General features: G+C 43.9%; 1 protein-coding gene across 1 annotated transcript in view; it reads right to left on the bottom strand.

Annotated features, from left to right (window-relative positions):
• The window catches only part of LOC110498192 (MAM domain-containing glycosylphosphatidylinositol anchor protein 2), a 185,227-nt gene that overhangs the window by 63,548 nt on the left and 105,598 nt on the right, over positions 1–16,081 (bottom strand). The window contains exon 8 of the mRNA XM_036955189.2: positions 15,707–16,000. Within this exon, the coding sequence (XP_036811084.1) occupies positions 15,707–16,000 (294 nt within the window). The remainder of the gene's footprint in view (positions 1–15,706; positions 16,001–16,081) is intronic.

Raw genomic sequence — 16,081 nt, 5'->3', positions numbered from 1 at the left:
GCCTAACACTGTAATATCGTATTTTATAACTTAGCTAGTCATGTTGACAATAGACAGGGTAATGTTCAGTCTTGTGTCAGATGAACTGTTGTCGTCACCTTTGGTCTAATAATTTCCCCATAATCTCAAAACTGTTCCCTTTCAATTGACCCTTCGCTAAACCCGGCCCCAATGGATAACAACTGTCATTGAGCAACCCCTCGGACAAGCTCACGTTTAAATCGCATGAAAGCCAGTGAGGGCTATGCAAAAACAGCTTTTTCTTTAAAATATACATGGTTAAATAGCTCAATTTAACAGTGCACCAGGAGTACTAGCTACTATGATTTCAGAAATATGTTGATTAAGCATTTTTCGAATCTGAAATGATACCTTTCTTACATTGTTTGCTAGCTCAGCTGGTTAGATAGCTCTCGGACTCATTGACCACCAAACATTGCTAACGCTAGCTAGCCACTTAATATAACTTGTTTTCTCAAAATGTATGTTAGCTAGCTAACTTAGCAATGTTTTGAATACAACCCCCATCTACTGTCGACATCTGGATTTGATTTGAGAGCACTTGACTGCATGCTGACAGTGAATTCAGAGCCATTCGGGGACTAGCTACACTACAAACATCATTTTACCAGGTTCCAGTGAATAAATTGTAATGACAGTCCACCACAACATACCCACATTTTTCCTGATTAGCAAGGGTTAGTCTGTGTTCAATTTCATTGTGTATTAGGAACACAGTTTGAGATCATTGTGAGGGGATTTCGCCAGTGGTTGAATGGGGAATTGGGCTCCCCGAACAAATGTTGTCCGATGTCTTTGGCTCGGCAGGCTAACACAGTCATTGTGCGCTGGAAACACGGGTCTGCAAAGCACAATCACAGTGCTAACAGCCTGTTTCTGTCCAGTCTGTGGCACGTCTGTGATTTAAGAACCAGACACTGAATGACTGTGCTGTTCCTAAGAACAGTGCTCCAGAGCAAATGACGTCATCTTCCTTTCCCTGTTACTGTTCCTGTCCGAGAAACTCAAAGTGGATTGAAAAGGTGACAAGTATGGGCATTGATCTTTCCAGTCAGCGGAGTGTAACCCCCTTTGGCCAGCGCACCGTCTGATTTAAGTTGAGATCCTCCGACAAAAGCCAACCAGGCCCTCTGTGATCCGACTCAACGGCTCGGGAGACCGGCTGTTGATCCAGCACTTTGCTGAAACATGCCTGGCCAATGAAGTAGATTAACCCTTGGAGGGAAAAGGTCTGGAGACAGACTGGCTGCTGTTGCAGCACCCATACTGTTATGGTGAGACGGGAGTTAACCGGGTTCAAGTACATTACCTGAGAGCTTTCAATTACCTGGGTGACGGGGCTGTGGTCTCTACATTGTTTGCCGGTCCCCGTTTTCGTCATGTACATATCAGTGAATGATTCCTAATACACCTGGTCATCCATAGAAACTGACCAATGGTTATCTTTATGGTGGCATAGATGCAGTGTGAAGTCATAGAAATCAGTCTTGCGGCTATTATCATTAGATACCGTTCCGATATTTCTGGTGAACTAAAGCCTGAAATATTTCAGATGGACATTGTACAGTGCCATTGAACTAAATTGAAGTCTCCAAATCAGAGCTGAACAGTATTGCACATCAATAGTTTCACTGGGGTAGGCTTTTAAAGTGAGATGTAAATCCTTCTGGGGCTTTCTGAGAAGTTGCAGTGGAGTCAACCCGAGATCCTCTTCCAAGTATCCAAAGTTAGCCCAGGTCTTTTGTCTTATTATGTCTTCAAGAACAGCCATCACAATGGCTTCTATGCATATTAAAACACAATTAAAACTGAGTGCTATTGTTGCAGCCGTTCATCGCTAGCCTAAGCATACAAGCAAGGCAAAGCACTTTGCTGAAATACATGTACTAGCTGGTCTCCGGTGACCCTGACATGTAGAACAGAGTGGTAATAAAGATTACACAGTTACGACAGAGGAATTTATTAAAAACATGCATGCACTTACGCTAGGGCTAAATACAAGGGGCTGCCTTAACAGATGGCCCCCAGGTCTTAATGGCTTCACTTTGGGTAGAGTGTGACGTGGGGCAGAAGCGGGAGAGAGAGAGAGAGATGGAAAGAGAAGGAAAGAGATAGAAAAGAGAGAGAGATGGAAAGAGAAGGAAAGAGAGATAGAAAAGAGGGAGAGAGAGAGCTATTTTCATTACCAATATAACAGAGTAATGCTCATCTGGAGGCTTAAAACCTAGGGAAATCTCTCTCGTATCTCTCTCTCTTTCACTCTGCTCTGTTTTTCTTTCTCTCTCGTATCTCTCTCTCGTATCTCCCTCTCTCATGTGTATCTCTCTCTCTCTCCTCTGTCATCTCTCCTCTCAATCCCCCACAAACTCTGCTACCTCTGCTGCAAGAGACTGCTCAGCTGTCACAGATATAAGTCCACATTATCCAGTAGCATACACGGGTGCCCAGACCTACAGCCAGTAATGAGTCCTGTGCCAGGGATTATCTTCCTAGCTACCCTTCTCTCTTCCCTGCCCTAGTTCCCTTCCCTGTAATCACAATCTCTGCAGGAAGAGGAGGAAGAGGAGGAGGACGGATTTGTGAAATGGAGGATACATGACATGCACATATAGAGAGATGTTGTATGAGTCATCACTAACAGGCATCTCCTAAACACAGGCACGCACACCCGCAGGCAGGCAAGCAGACACACAGGCACGCATGTAACACACACACAGCCCCGGTGCCTCTTCCAGGGAAGAGGGAACAACACACAGCCTAGAGCTGGCGGCTGAAGATGTAACCCTACGGGACAGGCCGAAGTCGATACCCCACGGGACACGCCGAAGACGTTGCCCCACGGGACACACCGGAGACGTGACCCCACGGGACACGCCGGAGACGATACCCCATGGGACACGCCGGAGACGTTACCCCACGGGACACGCCGGAGACGTTACCCCACGGGACACGCCGGAGACGTTACCCCACGGGACACGCCGAAGACGTTACCCCACGGGACACGCCGAAGACGATACCCCACGGGACGGACTGAAGACGTTACCCCACGGGACGGACTGAAGACGTTACCCCACGGGACGGACTGAAGACGTTACCCCACGGGACGGACTGAAGACGTTACCCCACCGGACGGACTGAAGACGTTACCCCACCGGACGGACTGAAGACGTTACCCCACCGGACGGACTGAAGACGTTACCCCACGGGACGGACTGAAGACGTTACCCCACGGGACGGACTGAAGACGTTACCCCACGGGACGGACTGAAGACGTTACCCCACGGGACGGACTGAAGACGTTACCCCACGGGACGGACTGAAGACGTTACCCTACGGGACGGACTGAAGACGTTACCCTACGGGACGGACTGAAGACGCTACCCTATGGGACGGACTGAAGACGTTACCCTACGGGACGGACTGAAGACGTTACCCTACGGGACGGACTGAAGACGTTACCCTACAGGACGGACTGAAGACGTAACCCTACAGCACGGACTGAAGACGTTACCCTACAGCACGGACTGAAGACGTTACCCTACAGGAGAGACTGAAGACGTTACCCTACAGGACAGACTGAAAAAAAAATTATGTGATTGTTGCCTCCTTAGATATCTGTCACGCACAGTTTCTCTCACTACAATAACACCATATTATGTGTTACAATTGAATCCTTCATAACTTCAGCTACATTTAATTGTTGTTCTGAACAGCTGTACAGGTATGAAATAATTAATAATACTAATTAATTTAATAATTTAGACTTTCTTTGCTGCCAAGTAAAGAAATGATTGGCTGTGGATTTTAATGTCCCATTTTTTATGACTGTCACGACTTCTGCCAAAGCCGATGCCTCTCCTTGTTCGGGCGGTGCTCGGCGGTCGACGTCGCCGGTCTTCGAGCCATCGCCGATCCATTTTTCATTTTCCATTTGTTTTGTCTTGTTTTTCCACACACCTGGTTCTCATTTCCCTCATTATGTGTTGTATATTTAAGCCTCTGTTTCCCCCATGTCTTTGTGTGGTATTGTTTATTCTGTTTCATGTATTGCGCACGTTAGTCTGTTGCGCTGGGTTATGTTAACCCGTATTGTTATTCCGTGTTCTCTTTGCCGTGTGTTTTTGGTTCGCCAAAATAAAAGGCTCCGTTGGCTACACCACATCTGCTCTCCTGCACCTGACTCCTTTACAATCATTTACGCATACCTGACAATGACATGTTCTCTGAGAGTTTATATTTTTTGAGAGCCGGGACTCATTTGAACACATCATTGAAAATATTACAAATAAATAAAAAGGCAACAAACCCAGACTAGCAAACCATGAAATAAATATTTATATATTTTGAATTCCATTCCTTTACTTTAGATTTGTGTGTATTGTTGTGAAATTGTTAGATATTACTTGCATTTCACTACACCTGCAATAACAGCTGCTAAACATGTGACAAATACAATTTGATTTGAATTCGTCAGCAATATTTTTATTTTATTTTTTTATTTCACCTTTATTTAACCATGTAGGCTAGTTGAGAACAAGTTCTCATTTGCAACTGCGACCTGGCCAAGATAAGGCATAGCAGTGTGAACAGACAACAGAGTTACACATGGAGTAAACAATTAACAACTCAATAACACAGTAGAAAAAAGGGGAGTCTATATACATTGTGTGCAAAAGGCATGAGAAGGTAGGCGAATAATTACAATTATGCAGATTAACACTGGAGTGATAAATGATCAGATGGTTATGTACAGGTAGAGATATTGGTGTGCAAAAGAGCAGAAAAATAAATAAATAAAAACAGTATGGGGATGAGGTAGGTGAAAATGGGTGGGCTATTTACCAATAGACTATGTACAGCTGCAGCGATCGGTTAGCTGCTCAGATAGCAAATGTTTGAAGTTGGTGAGGGAGATAAAAGTCTCCAACTTCAGCGATTTTTGCAATTAGTTCCAGTCACAGGCAGCAGAGAACTGGAACGAAAGGCGGCCAAATGAGGTGTTGGCTTTAGGGATGATCAGTGAGATACACCTGCTGGAGCGCGTGCTACGGATGGGTGTTGCCATCGTAACCAGTGAACTGAGATAAGGCGGAGCTTTACCTAGCATGGACTTGTAGATGACCTGGAGCCAGTGGGTCTGGCGACGAATATGTAGCGAGGGCCAGCCGACTAGAGCATACAAGTCGCAGTGGTGGGTGGTATAAGGTATATATATTTCGTTCCCTATATAGTGCACTACTTCTACCAGTGCCACACACAGCCCCCGTGCTATTGGTGCTATTTAACAAAACAACTAAACAGGTTAAAAAGACTAAATCGATTGATAAAGAATATTCAGTTTCCACATAGGACTGTCGGTCGAGAACAAGTCCTCAATCATTGAATATGAATGTCCTCATTTATCATGTCCATGACATGGCTAGAACAGGATTCTCTCTGACAATGTTTATTAGAGAGCAGAAAGAGGTTTTATTAGAGCGCAGAAAGAGGTTTAATTAGAGAGCAGAAAGACGTTTCATTAGAGCGAAGAAAGAGGTTTTAATAGAGAGCATAAAGAGGTTTCAAAAGAGAGCATAATTAAGTTTAATTAGAGCACAGAAAGATGGTTTCATTAGAGCAGAAATAGGCTTTATTAGAGTGCAGAAATATAGTTTTATTAAAGTGCAGAAATATGGTTTTATTAGAGAGCAGAAAGAGAGCAGAAAGAGGGATTTAATTAGAGATCAGAAAGGTTTTATTAGAGAGCAGAAAGAGGTTTCATTAGAGAGCAGAACATGGTTTTATTAGAGAGCAGAAAGAGGTTTCATTAGAGAGCAGAAAGAGGTTTTATTGGAGCACAAAAATAGGTTTTAATAGAGAGCATAATTAAGTATTATTGGAGAGCAGAAATATGGATTTATTAGAGACCAGAAAGAGGTTCAATTAGAGCAGAAAGTGGTTTTATTAGAGAACAGAACAAGGTTTTATTAGAGAGCAGAAAGAGATTTTATTAGAGAGCAGAGGTTATATTAGAGAGCAGAAAGAGGTTTCATTAATGCAGAAAGAGGTTTTATTAGAGAGCAGAAAGTGGTTCAATTAGAGCAGAAAGAGGGTTTTATTAGAGAGCAGAAAGAGGTTTTAGTAGAGAGCAGAAAGAGGGCTTATTAGAGAGCAGAAATAGGGTTTTAGTAGAGAGCAGAAACAGGGTTTCAGCACGGAGCAGATCTAGGTTTAATTAGAGAGCAGTAAGAGGTTTTAGTAGAGAGCAGAAAGAGGGCTTATTAGAGAGCAGAAATAGGGTTTTATTAGAGAGCAGAAAGAGGGTTTCAGCACGGAGCAGATATAGGTTTAATTAGAGAGCAGTAAGAGGGTTTTGTTAGAGTGCAGAAATAGGTTTTTTTAAAGGGCAGAAAGAGGGTTTCATTAGAGAGCAGATAGAGGCTTTTATTAAAGAGCAGAAAGAGGCTTTTATTAAAGAGCAGAAAGAGGCTTTTATTAAAGAGCAGAAAGAGGTTCAATTAAAGCAGAAAGAGGGTTTTATTAGAGAGCAGAAAGAGGTTTTAGTAGAGAGCAGAAAGAGGGTTTATTAGAGAGCAGAAAGAGGGTTTTATTAGAGAGCAGAAAGAGGTTTCAATAGAGAGCAGAAAAATAGGTCTACAAATGCAAGTAAATGTTGGTGTTTGCTAAAGAACATGGTACATCCTCGTGCTGTACGCACAACTCTACAGAATGTAAAGACCCCACGGCTAGCAGGCACACTTCTGTGCAACATCACATTCAGTGGCGTGCTGTATTTATAGTGAATTAACCTTAGCCCTCGTGCTCAAGGACATGGCTGCATGGGAGTTACATAATGAGTGGAGAGCTGTTAAACTGGCTAGCAACAACAAACAACATCTGTGAGTCACACACACACATAATGATGTTCACAATCACCCTTGAGTGTGAAACTCAAACTATGAGTGGAGCCATTGTGGATCTGTTAGATTAGAGTATCACCCATAGAGATGTAACTACATACAGTGGGGAGAAGAAGTATTTGATACACTGCCGATTTTGCAGGTTTTCCTACTTACAAAGCATGTAGAGAGGTCTGTCATTTTTATCATAAGTACACTCCGACTGTGAGAGACGGAATCTAAAACAAAAATCCAGAAAATCACATTGTATGATTTTTAAATAATTAATTTTCATTTTATTGCATGACATAAGTATTTGATACATCAGAAAAGCAGAACTTAACATTTGGTACAGAAACCTTTGTTTGCAATTACAGAGATGATACGTTTCCTGTAGTTCTTGACCAGGTTTGCACACACTGCAGCAGGGATTTTGGCCCACTCCTCCATACAGACCTTCTCCAGATCCTTCAGGTTTCGGGGCTGTCGCTGGGCAATATGGACTTTCAGCTCCCTCCAAAGATGTTCTATTGGGTTCAGGTCTGGAGACTGGCTAGGCCACTCCAGGACCTTAAGATGCTTCTTACGGAGCCACTCCTTAGTTGCCCTGGCTGTGTGTTTCGGGTCGCTGTCATGCTGGAAGACCCAGCCACGACCCATCTTCAATGCTCTTACTAAGGGAAGGAGGTTGTTGGCCAAGATCTCGCGATACATGGCCCCATCCATCCTCCCCTCAATACGGTGCAGTCGTCCTGGGCTCATGAAGGTATTGTGTTTGGGGGAAAACGTGGAGTTTGTTTGAGAACTCTGTAGGTGTGCTGTTTGCATCTTTTGTTACAGTTTGTTTGAGTTGTAATGTTTGGTGCCCAGTATTGGTTGCCTTTGTTTTGTTTGGTAAACTTGCCACTGCGGTGGATAGTTGGTGTGCTGCATTGGAGAGTACATAGATTAGTTTCCAAGCCTTTGCCCAGGCTGGAGACTCTTGTTCTACTCGCTGTTGGGACATCGGTCCGAGGAGGTGAGTACAGTCGGCTGTGTACCTCAGTAGGAGATTTGGGTAGGGTAGTGACACTAGCTACCCGGAGCTATAGCCTTTATTTCCCCCCTGTTAGGCTTAGCGACGTGTTTCACTTTGGAATACGTTGGGCATGGTTATTTTGTTTGTTATTTTTGTGTGGTGTCTGTGGACTGAGCAATTGTCCTGGGGGGCAATTTCTTACATTGTTACCCCAGGAAATCTTAAGTTTTATTACATACAGCCAGGAGGAACTATTGAACATAAGAGCAACGGATCCTTTGGTTGGTCCACCACCCAGGACATTAGATCGGATCCCAGCCGGCAACCCAAAACAATGGCGCCGCAGAAGGGTCAGACGGAGCGGTCTTCTGGTCAGGCTCCGTAGACGGGCACATGGCGCACCGCTCCTGAGTATACTACTCCCCAATGTCCAGTCTCTTGACAACAAGGCAGACGAAATCTGAGCAAGGGTTGCCTTCCAGAGAGACATCAGAGATTGTAACGTTCTTTGTTTCACGGAAACATGGCTCACTCGGGATACGTTATCAGAGTCGGTACAGCCACCTCGATTATAATCACAGTCGTGTATATCCCACCCCTAAGCAGACGCATCGACGGCCCTGAAAGAACTTCATTGGACTCTATGTAAACTGGAAACCACATATCCTGAGGCTGCATTTATTGTAGCTGGGGATTTTAAAAAGGCTAATCTGAAAACAAGGCTCCCTAAATTTTATCAGCATATCGAATGCGCAAACCAGGCTGGCAAAACCCTGGATCATTGTTATTCTAACTTCCGCGACGCATACAAAGCCCTCCCCCGCCCTCCTTTAGGAAAATCTGACCACGACTCCATTTTGTTGCTCCCAGCCTATAGACAGAAACTAAAACAGGAAACGCCCGTGCTCTCTGTCTGTCCGACCAATCGGATTCCACGCTTCAAGATTTCTTCGATCACGTGGACTGGGATATGTTCCGCATAGCGTCGGACAATAACATTGATGAATACGCTGATCCGGTGAGCGAGTTTATTAGTAAGGGCATCGGTGATGTCTTACCCACAGCGACTATTAAAACCTTCTCCATGGCAGCATTCGCGCAAAACTGAAAGCGCGAACGACTGCTTTTAATCAGGGCAAGGCGACCGGAAACATGACCGAATATAGTGTAGCTATTCCCTCCGCAAGGCAATCAAACAAGCAAAGTGTCAGTATAGGGACAAAGCAGAGTCGCAATTCAACGGTTCAGAAACGAGAGGTATGTGGCAGGGTCTACAGTCAATCACGGACTACAAAAAGAAAACCAGCCCTGTCACAGACCACGATATCTTGCTCCCAGACAAACTAAATAACTTCTTTGCTCGCTTTGAGGACAATACAGTGCTACCAACATGGCCGCTACCAAAACCTGCGGGCTCTCCACTGCAGCCAACGTGAGTAAAACATTTAAACGTGTTAACCCTCGCAAGGCTGCCAGCCCAGACGTCATTCCTAGCCGCGTCCTCAGAGCATGTGCAGACCAGCTGGCTGGTGTGTTTATGGACATATTCAATCAATCCTTATCCCAGTCTGCTATTCCCACATGCTTCAAGAGGGCCACCATTATTCCGGTTCCCAAGAAAGCTAAGGTAACTGAGCTAAATGACTATCGCCCCGTAGCACTCACTTCCGTCATCATGAAGTGCTGTGAGATTAGTCAAGGACCATATCACCTCCACCCTACCTGACACCCTAGACCCACTCCAATTTGTTTACCACCCCAATAGGTCCACAGACAACACAATCGCAATCACACGGCACACTGCCCTAACCCATCTGGACAAGAGGAATACCTATGTAAGAATGCTGTTCATCGACTACAGCTCAGCATTTAACACCATAGTACCCTCCAAACTCGTCATCAAGCTCGAGACCCTGGGTCTTGACCCCGCCCCGTGCAACTGGGTCCTGGACATCCTGACGGGCTGCCCCCAGGTGGTGAGAATAGGAAACAACATCTCCACCCCGCTGATCATCAACACTGGGGCCCCACAAGGGTATGTTCTCAGCCCTCTCCTGTACTCCCTGTTCACCTATGACTGCATGGCCATGCACGCCTCCGAATCAATCATCAAGTTTGCAGACGACACTACAGTGGTAGGCTTGATTACCAACAACGACCAGACGGCCTACAGGAAGGAGGTGAGGGCCCTCGGAGTGTGATGTCAGGAAAACAACCTCACACTCACATGTCAACAAAACAAAGGAGATGATAGTGGACTTCAGGAAACAGCAGAGGGAGCAGCCCCCTATCCACATCGACGGGACATCGACGGGATGTAAGAAATGTATCACTAGCCACTTTAAACAATGCCTCTTTATATAATGTTTACATACCCTACATTACTCATCTCATATGTATATACTGTACTCTAAACCATCTACTGCATCTTGCCTATGCCGATCGGCATCGCTCATCCATATATTTTTATGTACATATTCTTATTCATTCCTTTACACTTGTGCGTTGTTGTGAAATTGTTAGATATTACTGCAAGGTCAGAACTAGAAGCACAAGCATTTCGCTACACTCGCATTAACATCTGCTAACCATGTGTATGTGACAAATAAAATTTATTTAGATTTTTGATCATGAGAAGCTAGAGCATGATCTTGAGACGCTAGAGCATGATTGTGTAAAGAATGAAAAGGTATTGGAATTTAAACAAGATTTGGAGCGTGCTAAAGCCTGATGAGAAAGTGGGTGTCTCATGGTAGTTGTTTTCTGGGGGAAGCGATTAGTCAGGTTGTTGTACCAGTTAACCTCTCTGGCGGGTGTGGGACGCTATCGTCCCACCTGGCCAACATTCAGTGAAATTGCAGAGCGCCAAATTCAAAAACAGAAATACTCATAATAAAAATTCAGAAAACATACAAGTGTTAACAATCGGCTTAAAGATGAACTTCTTGTTAATCCAAGAAACCGCAATTTCAGATTTCAAAAAAGGCTTTACGGCGAAAGCATACCATGCAATTATCTGAGGACAGCTCCCAGCACACAAAACATTACATACAGTTACCAGCCAAGTAGATTAGTCATAAAAGTCAGAAATAGCAACAAAATGAATCACTTACCTTTGATGATCTTTGTATGGTTGCACTCACAAGACTTCCAGTTACACAATTAATGTTCAATTTGTTCGATAAAGTCCATCTTTATATCCAAATACCTCCGTTTGTTGACGCGTTTTGTTCAGTAATCCAATGGCTCAAAGGCAGTCACAACAGGCAGACGAAAAATCCAAATACTATCAGTAAAATTCGTAGAAACATGTCAAATGATGTTTAAAATCAATCCTCAGGTTGTTTTTAGTCATAATAATCGATAATATATCAACCGGACAATAGCTTCGTCAATATAAAAGAAAAACAAGTAAGGCGCGCTCTCGGTCGTGCGCAGCAAACAGCTCTGGGGACTTCCCACTATCCACTGACTCAAAGTGGTCTTACTCCCTAATTTTTCAGAACACAAGCCTGAAACAATTTCTAAAGACTGTTGACATCTAGTGGAAGCCATAGGAACGGCAATCTAGGTACTAAACATTGACATACTGTATAGGCAGTCAAGAGAAAAGCACCCACATCAAAAATGTCCCACTTCCTGCCATATAAGTTCTGTTATACTCACAGACATTATTTGAACAGTTTTGAAAACTTTAGAGCGGTTTCTATCCAAATCTACCAATTATATGCATATCCTAGCTACTGGGCCTGAGTACTTGAGCTACTTGGTACGCTTTTCATCTGTAGGTGACAATAGTCCCCCATACCATAGTGAGGTTAAGCTTCGTGAGTTGGTGTTGACAACTTCCCACAATGACATTGCTGGACATATGGGTGTGAGGAAAACCTACAATCACATATTAAGACATTTCTTTTGGCCTCGGTTAAAGAGGAATGTTTCTGAGTTCATCAAAACTTGTCACACCTGTCAATTAACTGGTAAACCTAATCAAACTATTAAGCCGGTACCACTGTTTCTTATTCCTGTACCTTTTTGAGTATCTGATTATTGACTGTGTAGGTCCTTTGACCCGTTCTAAAAAGGGTAGTAGTTACCTGTTCATTGTGATGTGTCAGACCACTAGGTTTCCGGCTGCCTATCCTCTCCGGTCTATCACGACTAAGTCTGTGCTAAACGCTTTGACTCTGTTTCTCTCACTGTTTGGAATCCCTAAGGTAATTCAGAGTGATCAAGGATCTAATTTGACCTCTAATCTGTTTGGTCAGGTCCTTCAACAGCTCCATATTAAACACAATTTGTCTAGCGCCTATCACGCGCAAAGTCAAGGAGCGCTGGAAAGTTTCCATCAAACACTTTGTTGAGAGCTTATTGTACTGAGATGGATAAGGATTGGGAAGAGGGATTGCCTTGGTTACTGTTAGCCGCTAGGGAGGTTACACAGGAGAGCACAGGTTTCAGTCCAAATGACCTTGTGTTTGGACATAGGGTGCATTGACTTCTATCTGTTCTCCAGGATGACAGGAAGTCTCCCGAGCCCCCTCAGTCCCTGTTATCTTATGTGTTTGCAAAAAGGTTGCTTACCTCAACTCCGGTGCTGGCTGCTCCTCGCGTGGATTTGTAATTTACCTTGCAGATGGATGCTAGTCATGTGGGGGCAGGTGCAGTTTTGCTGCAAGCAGATGTGTCTGGTGTTGAGAGGCCTCTTAGTTTCTTTTCCAAAAGGTTGAACCATTATCAGTTGAACTACTCAGTCACGGAAAAAGCGTTAGCACTCATATGGGCGTTACTACACTTCGAGGTGTATGTCCGGTCGGGAGTAGTACCTATTGTGGTCTACACCGACCTTCCCTCTCACCTTCTTGAGGTCCATGATGTGTCCTAACCAGAGGATAATGAGGTGGTGTTTATTTTTACAAGCATTCCATCTCGATGTGTGGCACATCCGGGGGACCGATAATGCCGTTTCTGACGCGCTCTTTCGTGCGCCCTGGTCCTGAATGTCCACGTGACTGACGACTGTTTTGTGTTTGGTATTGTCCTGTTCTATCGCTCCTGTCTGTTCCCTTCTGGTCTCATTTTCTTCTTTCTCTCTTAAAGGTTGCTTTCTGTGAATGAAGGTTTCTGAGCTCTGTGGAGGACGAGGTTGGCTAGGGCAAGTGGAAGTGTGAACACGTACCCCCCTCATGAATATGGGACCCAGGCTGGGTCAATTTGGGATGCAGGCTGGGTCAATTTGGGATGCGGGCTGGGTCAATTTGTTTGTGTGATTTGAAATGGTGTTCCGGGGTGAATACCCCCCCACTCTGTCTGCCGAATTCATTCTATTTGCTCTCGTTTTCCTTAATAGGTTGTCAGTGGGCGGAGCCGGGAGGGTCGTTAGCGAATTTTTGACCCTGGCCTGTTTCTGTACCTGCCTGCCTGACCATTCTGCCTGCCTACAAATTCTGTACCTCCTTGACACTGATCTGGTTTTCACCTTTTTGCCTGTCCACAACCATTCTCTTGCCTACCCCTTTTGCATTATTAAACATTGTAAGACTCCAACCATCTGCCTCCTGTGTCTGCATCTTGTGTCTCACCTTGTGCTTTGATACAACTCTGCATTTCAATAACCCAGCCCAAGGCACCTTCCCTCTCCAATATTAAGTATAGCACAAACACTATTAATTAGATGGATGTTTCTCATAGTTTGTGTCGCAAATGGCTCCCTATATATTGCACCACTATGGTCAAAAGTAGTGCACTACATAGGGAATAGGGTGCCACTTGAAGACTCTTTGGCCTCTTAACAGTGTCCTTCCTCCATATCACCAGCTAATTTCCTCGGGTTGCATGCATCATCATTGACACCTGTGATAAAGATGAGCAAAAAAGACTATGAAAATATTTAATAAAAAAATACTGAACTGTATGCTCACAACATCTGAAAATTATATAGAGAATCCTTCCAGATCCTTGATATTCTTCGTCTTATGGACTGCCTATTCAATTCAAACCACAGGGTTGTAATGGGGTTCAAATCTGGAGATTGGCCATTGCAAAATGTTGATTTTTGTGGTCAATAAACCATTTCTTTGTGGATTTTGCTTGGGGTTATTGTCTTGCTGGAAAAGGTCCACTTGTGACCAAGTTTCAGCCTCCTGGCAGAGGCAACCAGGTTTTCGGCTAAAGTTGAGCCATTTTATTTTTTTACATTCAGCATCACTACATCAAGGGAAAAATTGTATTCTATCTAACAAAGATATCCACATATATTTCAGGATGTTGTGTATCCCTGGGAAAAATCTGAATTAATGTAAACATAACAGTTTTGAAAACATAACTTGTCCAAAAAAAAGTGGTCTCTTGAGGCAAATTACCCTGGATATTTCTTTGTTGTTGAAAAAAACGGATGCACATTCAGAAAATAACCTCATACACACTGTAGAATATAGTGGTGCATCTTTTGATGTTATGGGGCTGTTTTGCTTCCACTGGTACTGGGGCCAAAGGCATCATGGACTTTATCAAGTAGCAGGACATTTTAGCCAAAAACCTCGTTGCCTTTTCCAGGAGGCTGACACTTGGTCGCAAAGTGGACCTTCCAGCAAGACAATAACAGCAAGCACACTTTCAAATCCACAAAGAAAATGTTCATTGACCACAAAATCCACATTTTGCAATGGCCAGTCTCCGGACTTAAATCCCATTAAAACCCTGTGGTTTGAATTGAAGAGGGCCGTCCATTAGCGCAGTTGAATGATATCAAGGATCTGGAAAAATCTGTATGGAACAATGGTGTAAGGTCCCTCCCAATGTGTTCTCCAATCTGATAAAACATATTAGAAAAAGGCTCAGGGTCGTTATCCTTCCAACGGTAGGGTGCTGGGAACAGGGTTGCCAATTATTTTGACCTCAATCTTATCAAAAATTATTTGTTAAACAAAATCTCTTTCTCTGAGAAATTGTATTAGTATAAAATATATGTTTAAAAAGAATTCTACAATATATTTCAGTATTTCTACATATATTTGTTTATTACTCATCTTTATCAAGGGTGCCAATAATTATGGACACCACTGTCTGTTCAACAAGGTTAATGAACGTAATGGATTATGCGATTACAAAACGCCTCTCGTTTCTCTAAAGTGTAGGCCGCTAATGGTCATTAACACTGACACACAACCCTTTTCCATACCATTTTTAGTGACTGAGTTAAAGTTGTGTTGAACCATTTCTTTGAACATGGAACATTAACCTTTCCATGTTACATTAACCTTTCTACCTGGAGAAATGTAATTCTGACACTTTAATGATTAACCGATGGGACGTGTTGGATCTTACGATTTTCCTTCATCTACAGCCACGTTACTATACAGTATGTCAAGAACATTAAATACCATAGCAACATAGGTGACCCCACCACACATCTAACTTAAACCCCTTAAAACATATGTATAGTCAATTCCTGATGAGTGCCGATCAGATTGCACGTCACAATTTAAATATATAATTTTGAATATTGCACAGTTTACCCACCTTTCCTGACTCCCTCCTCCTTACAGAGACGTATCCAGGTCACGGCACCAATGTAATCAACTGTAATTTGAAGCAGTTCTATTTATCAGGAGTGGATGGTCGTCCAAAAATACAGTACATCCATCCATTACTCACACTGCACGATGAGCTCCATCTGGCTCACAGAGACCTATCTGGGTCACGGCACCAACGTAAACCAACCGTTTTTCAAACCAATTGCATTTCTCAGAAGTGTACTGTAAAAACACTGTACATCCAGAATACTCACACTGCACCGTGAGCTCCACCAGTGCTTCCCGGGGCTTGACGTTGAAGCCGTTGTACTGGCTGGTGGCGCAGCGGTAGGTTCCCGTCATCTCGCGGGACACATTCACGATGCGCAGTGCGCCGTCGTAGCTCTCTGTCTGAAGGCCGCCGTCGGGCATGGGCACCTCTTTGTCGGCCCTCGACCAGAGGATGATTGGCTTAGGCTTCCCGGAGACCAAGCACTGGAGTTCCACCGTGTCACCCTCCTGGACCACCAAGGGGGATTTGTCCCGCGGCACCGTTAATTCCGGGGGGACTGGTAGAGAAAGGGAGAGAGAAACTTTACATTACTTTCAGGGATGTTACTTTATCATGTGATATGTAACGTGCTGTTACT

This window comes from Oncorhynchus mykiss, chromosome 19 (assembly GCF_057628025.1).
Source record: "Oncorhynchus mykiss isolate SJ-2025 chromosome 19, ASM5762802v1, whole genome shotgun sequence".
Taxonomy (NCBI): Eukaryota; Metazoa; Chordata; class Actinopteri; order Salmoniformes; family Salmonidae; genus Oncorhynchus; species Oncorhynchus mykiss.
The sequence above is the reverse complement of the archived record's forward strand: the minus strand, read 5'-3'. Positions and strand labels throughout refer to the sequence as shown.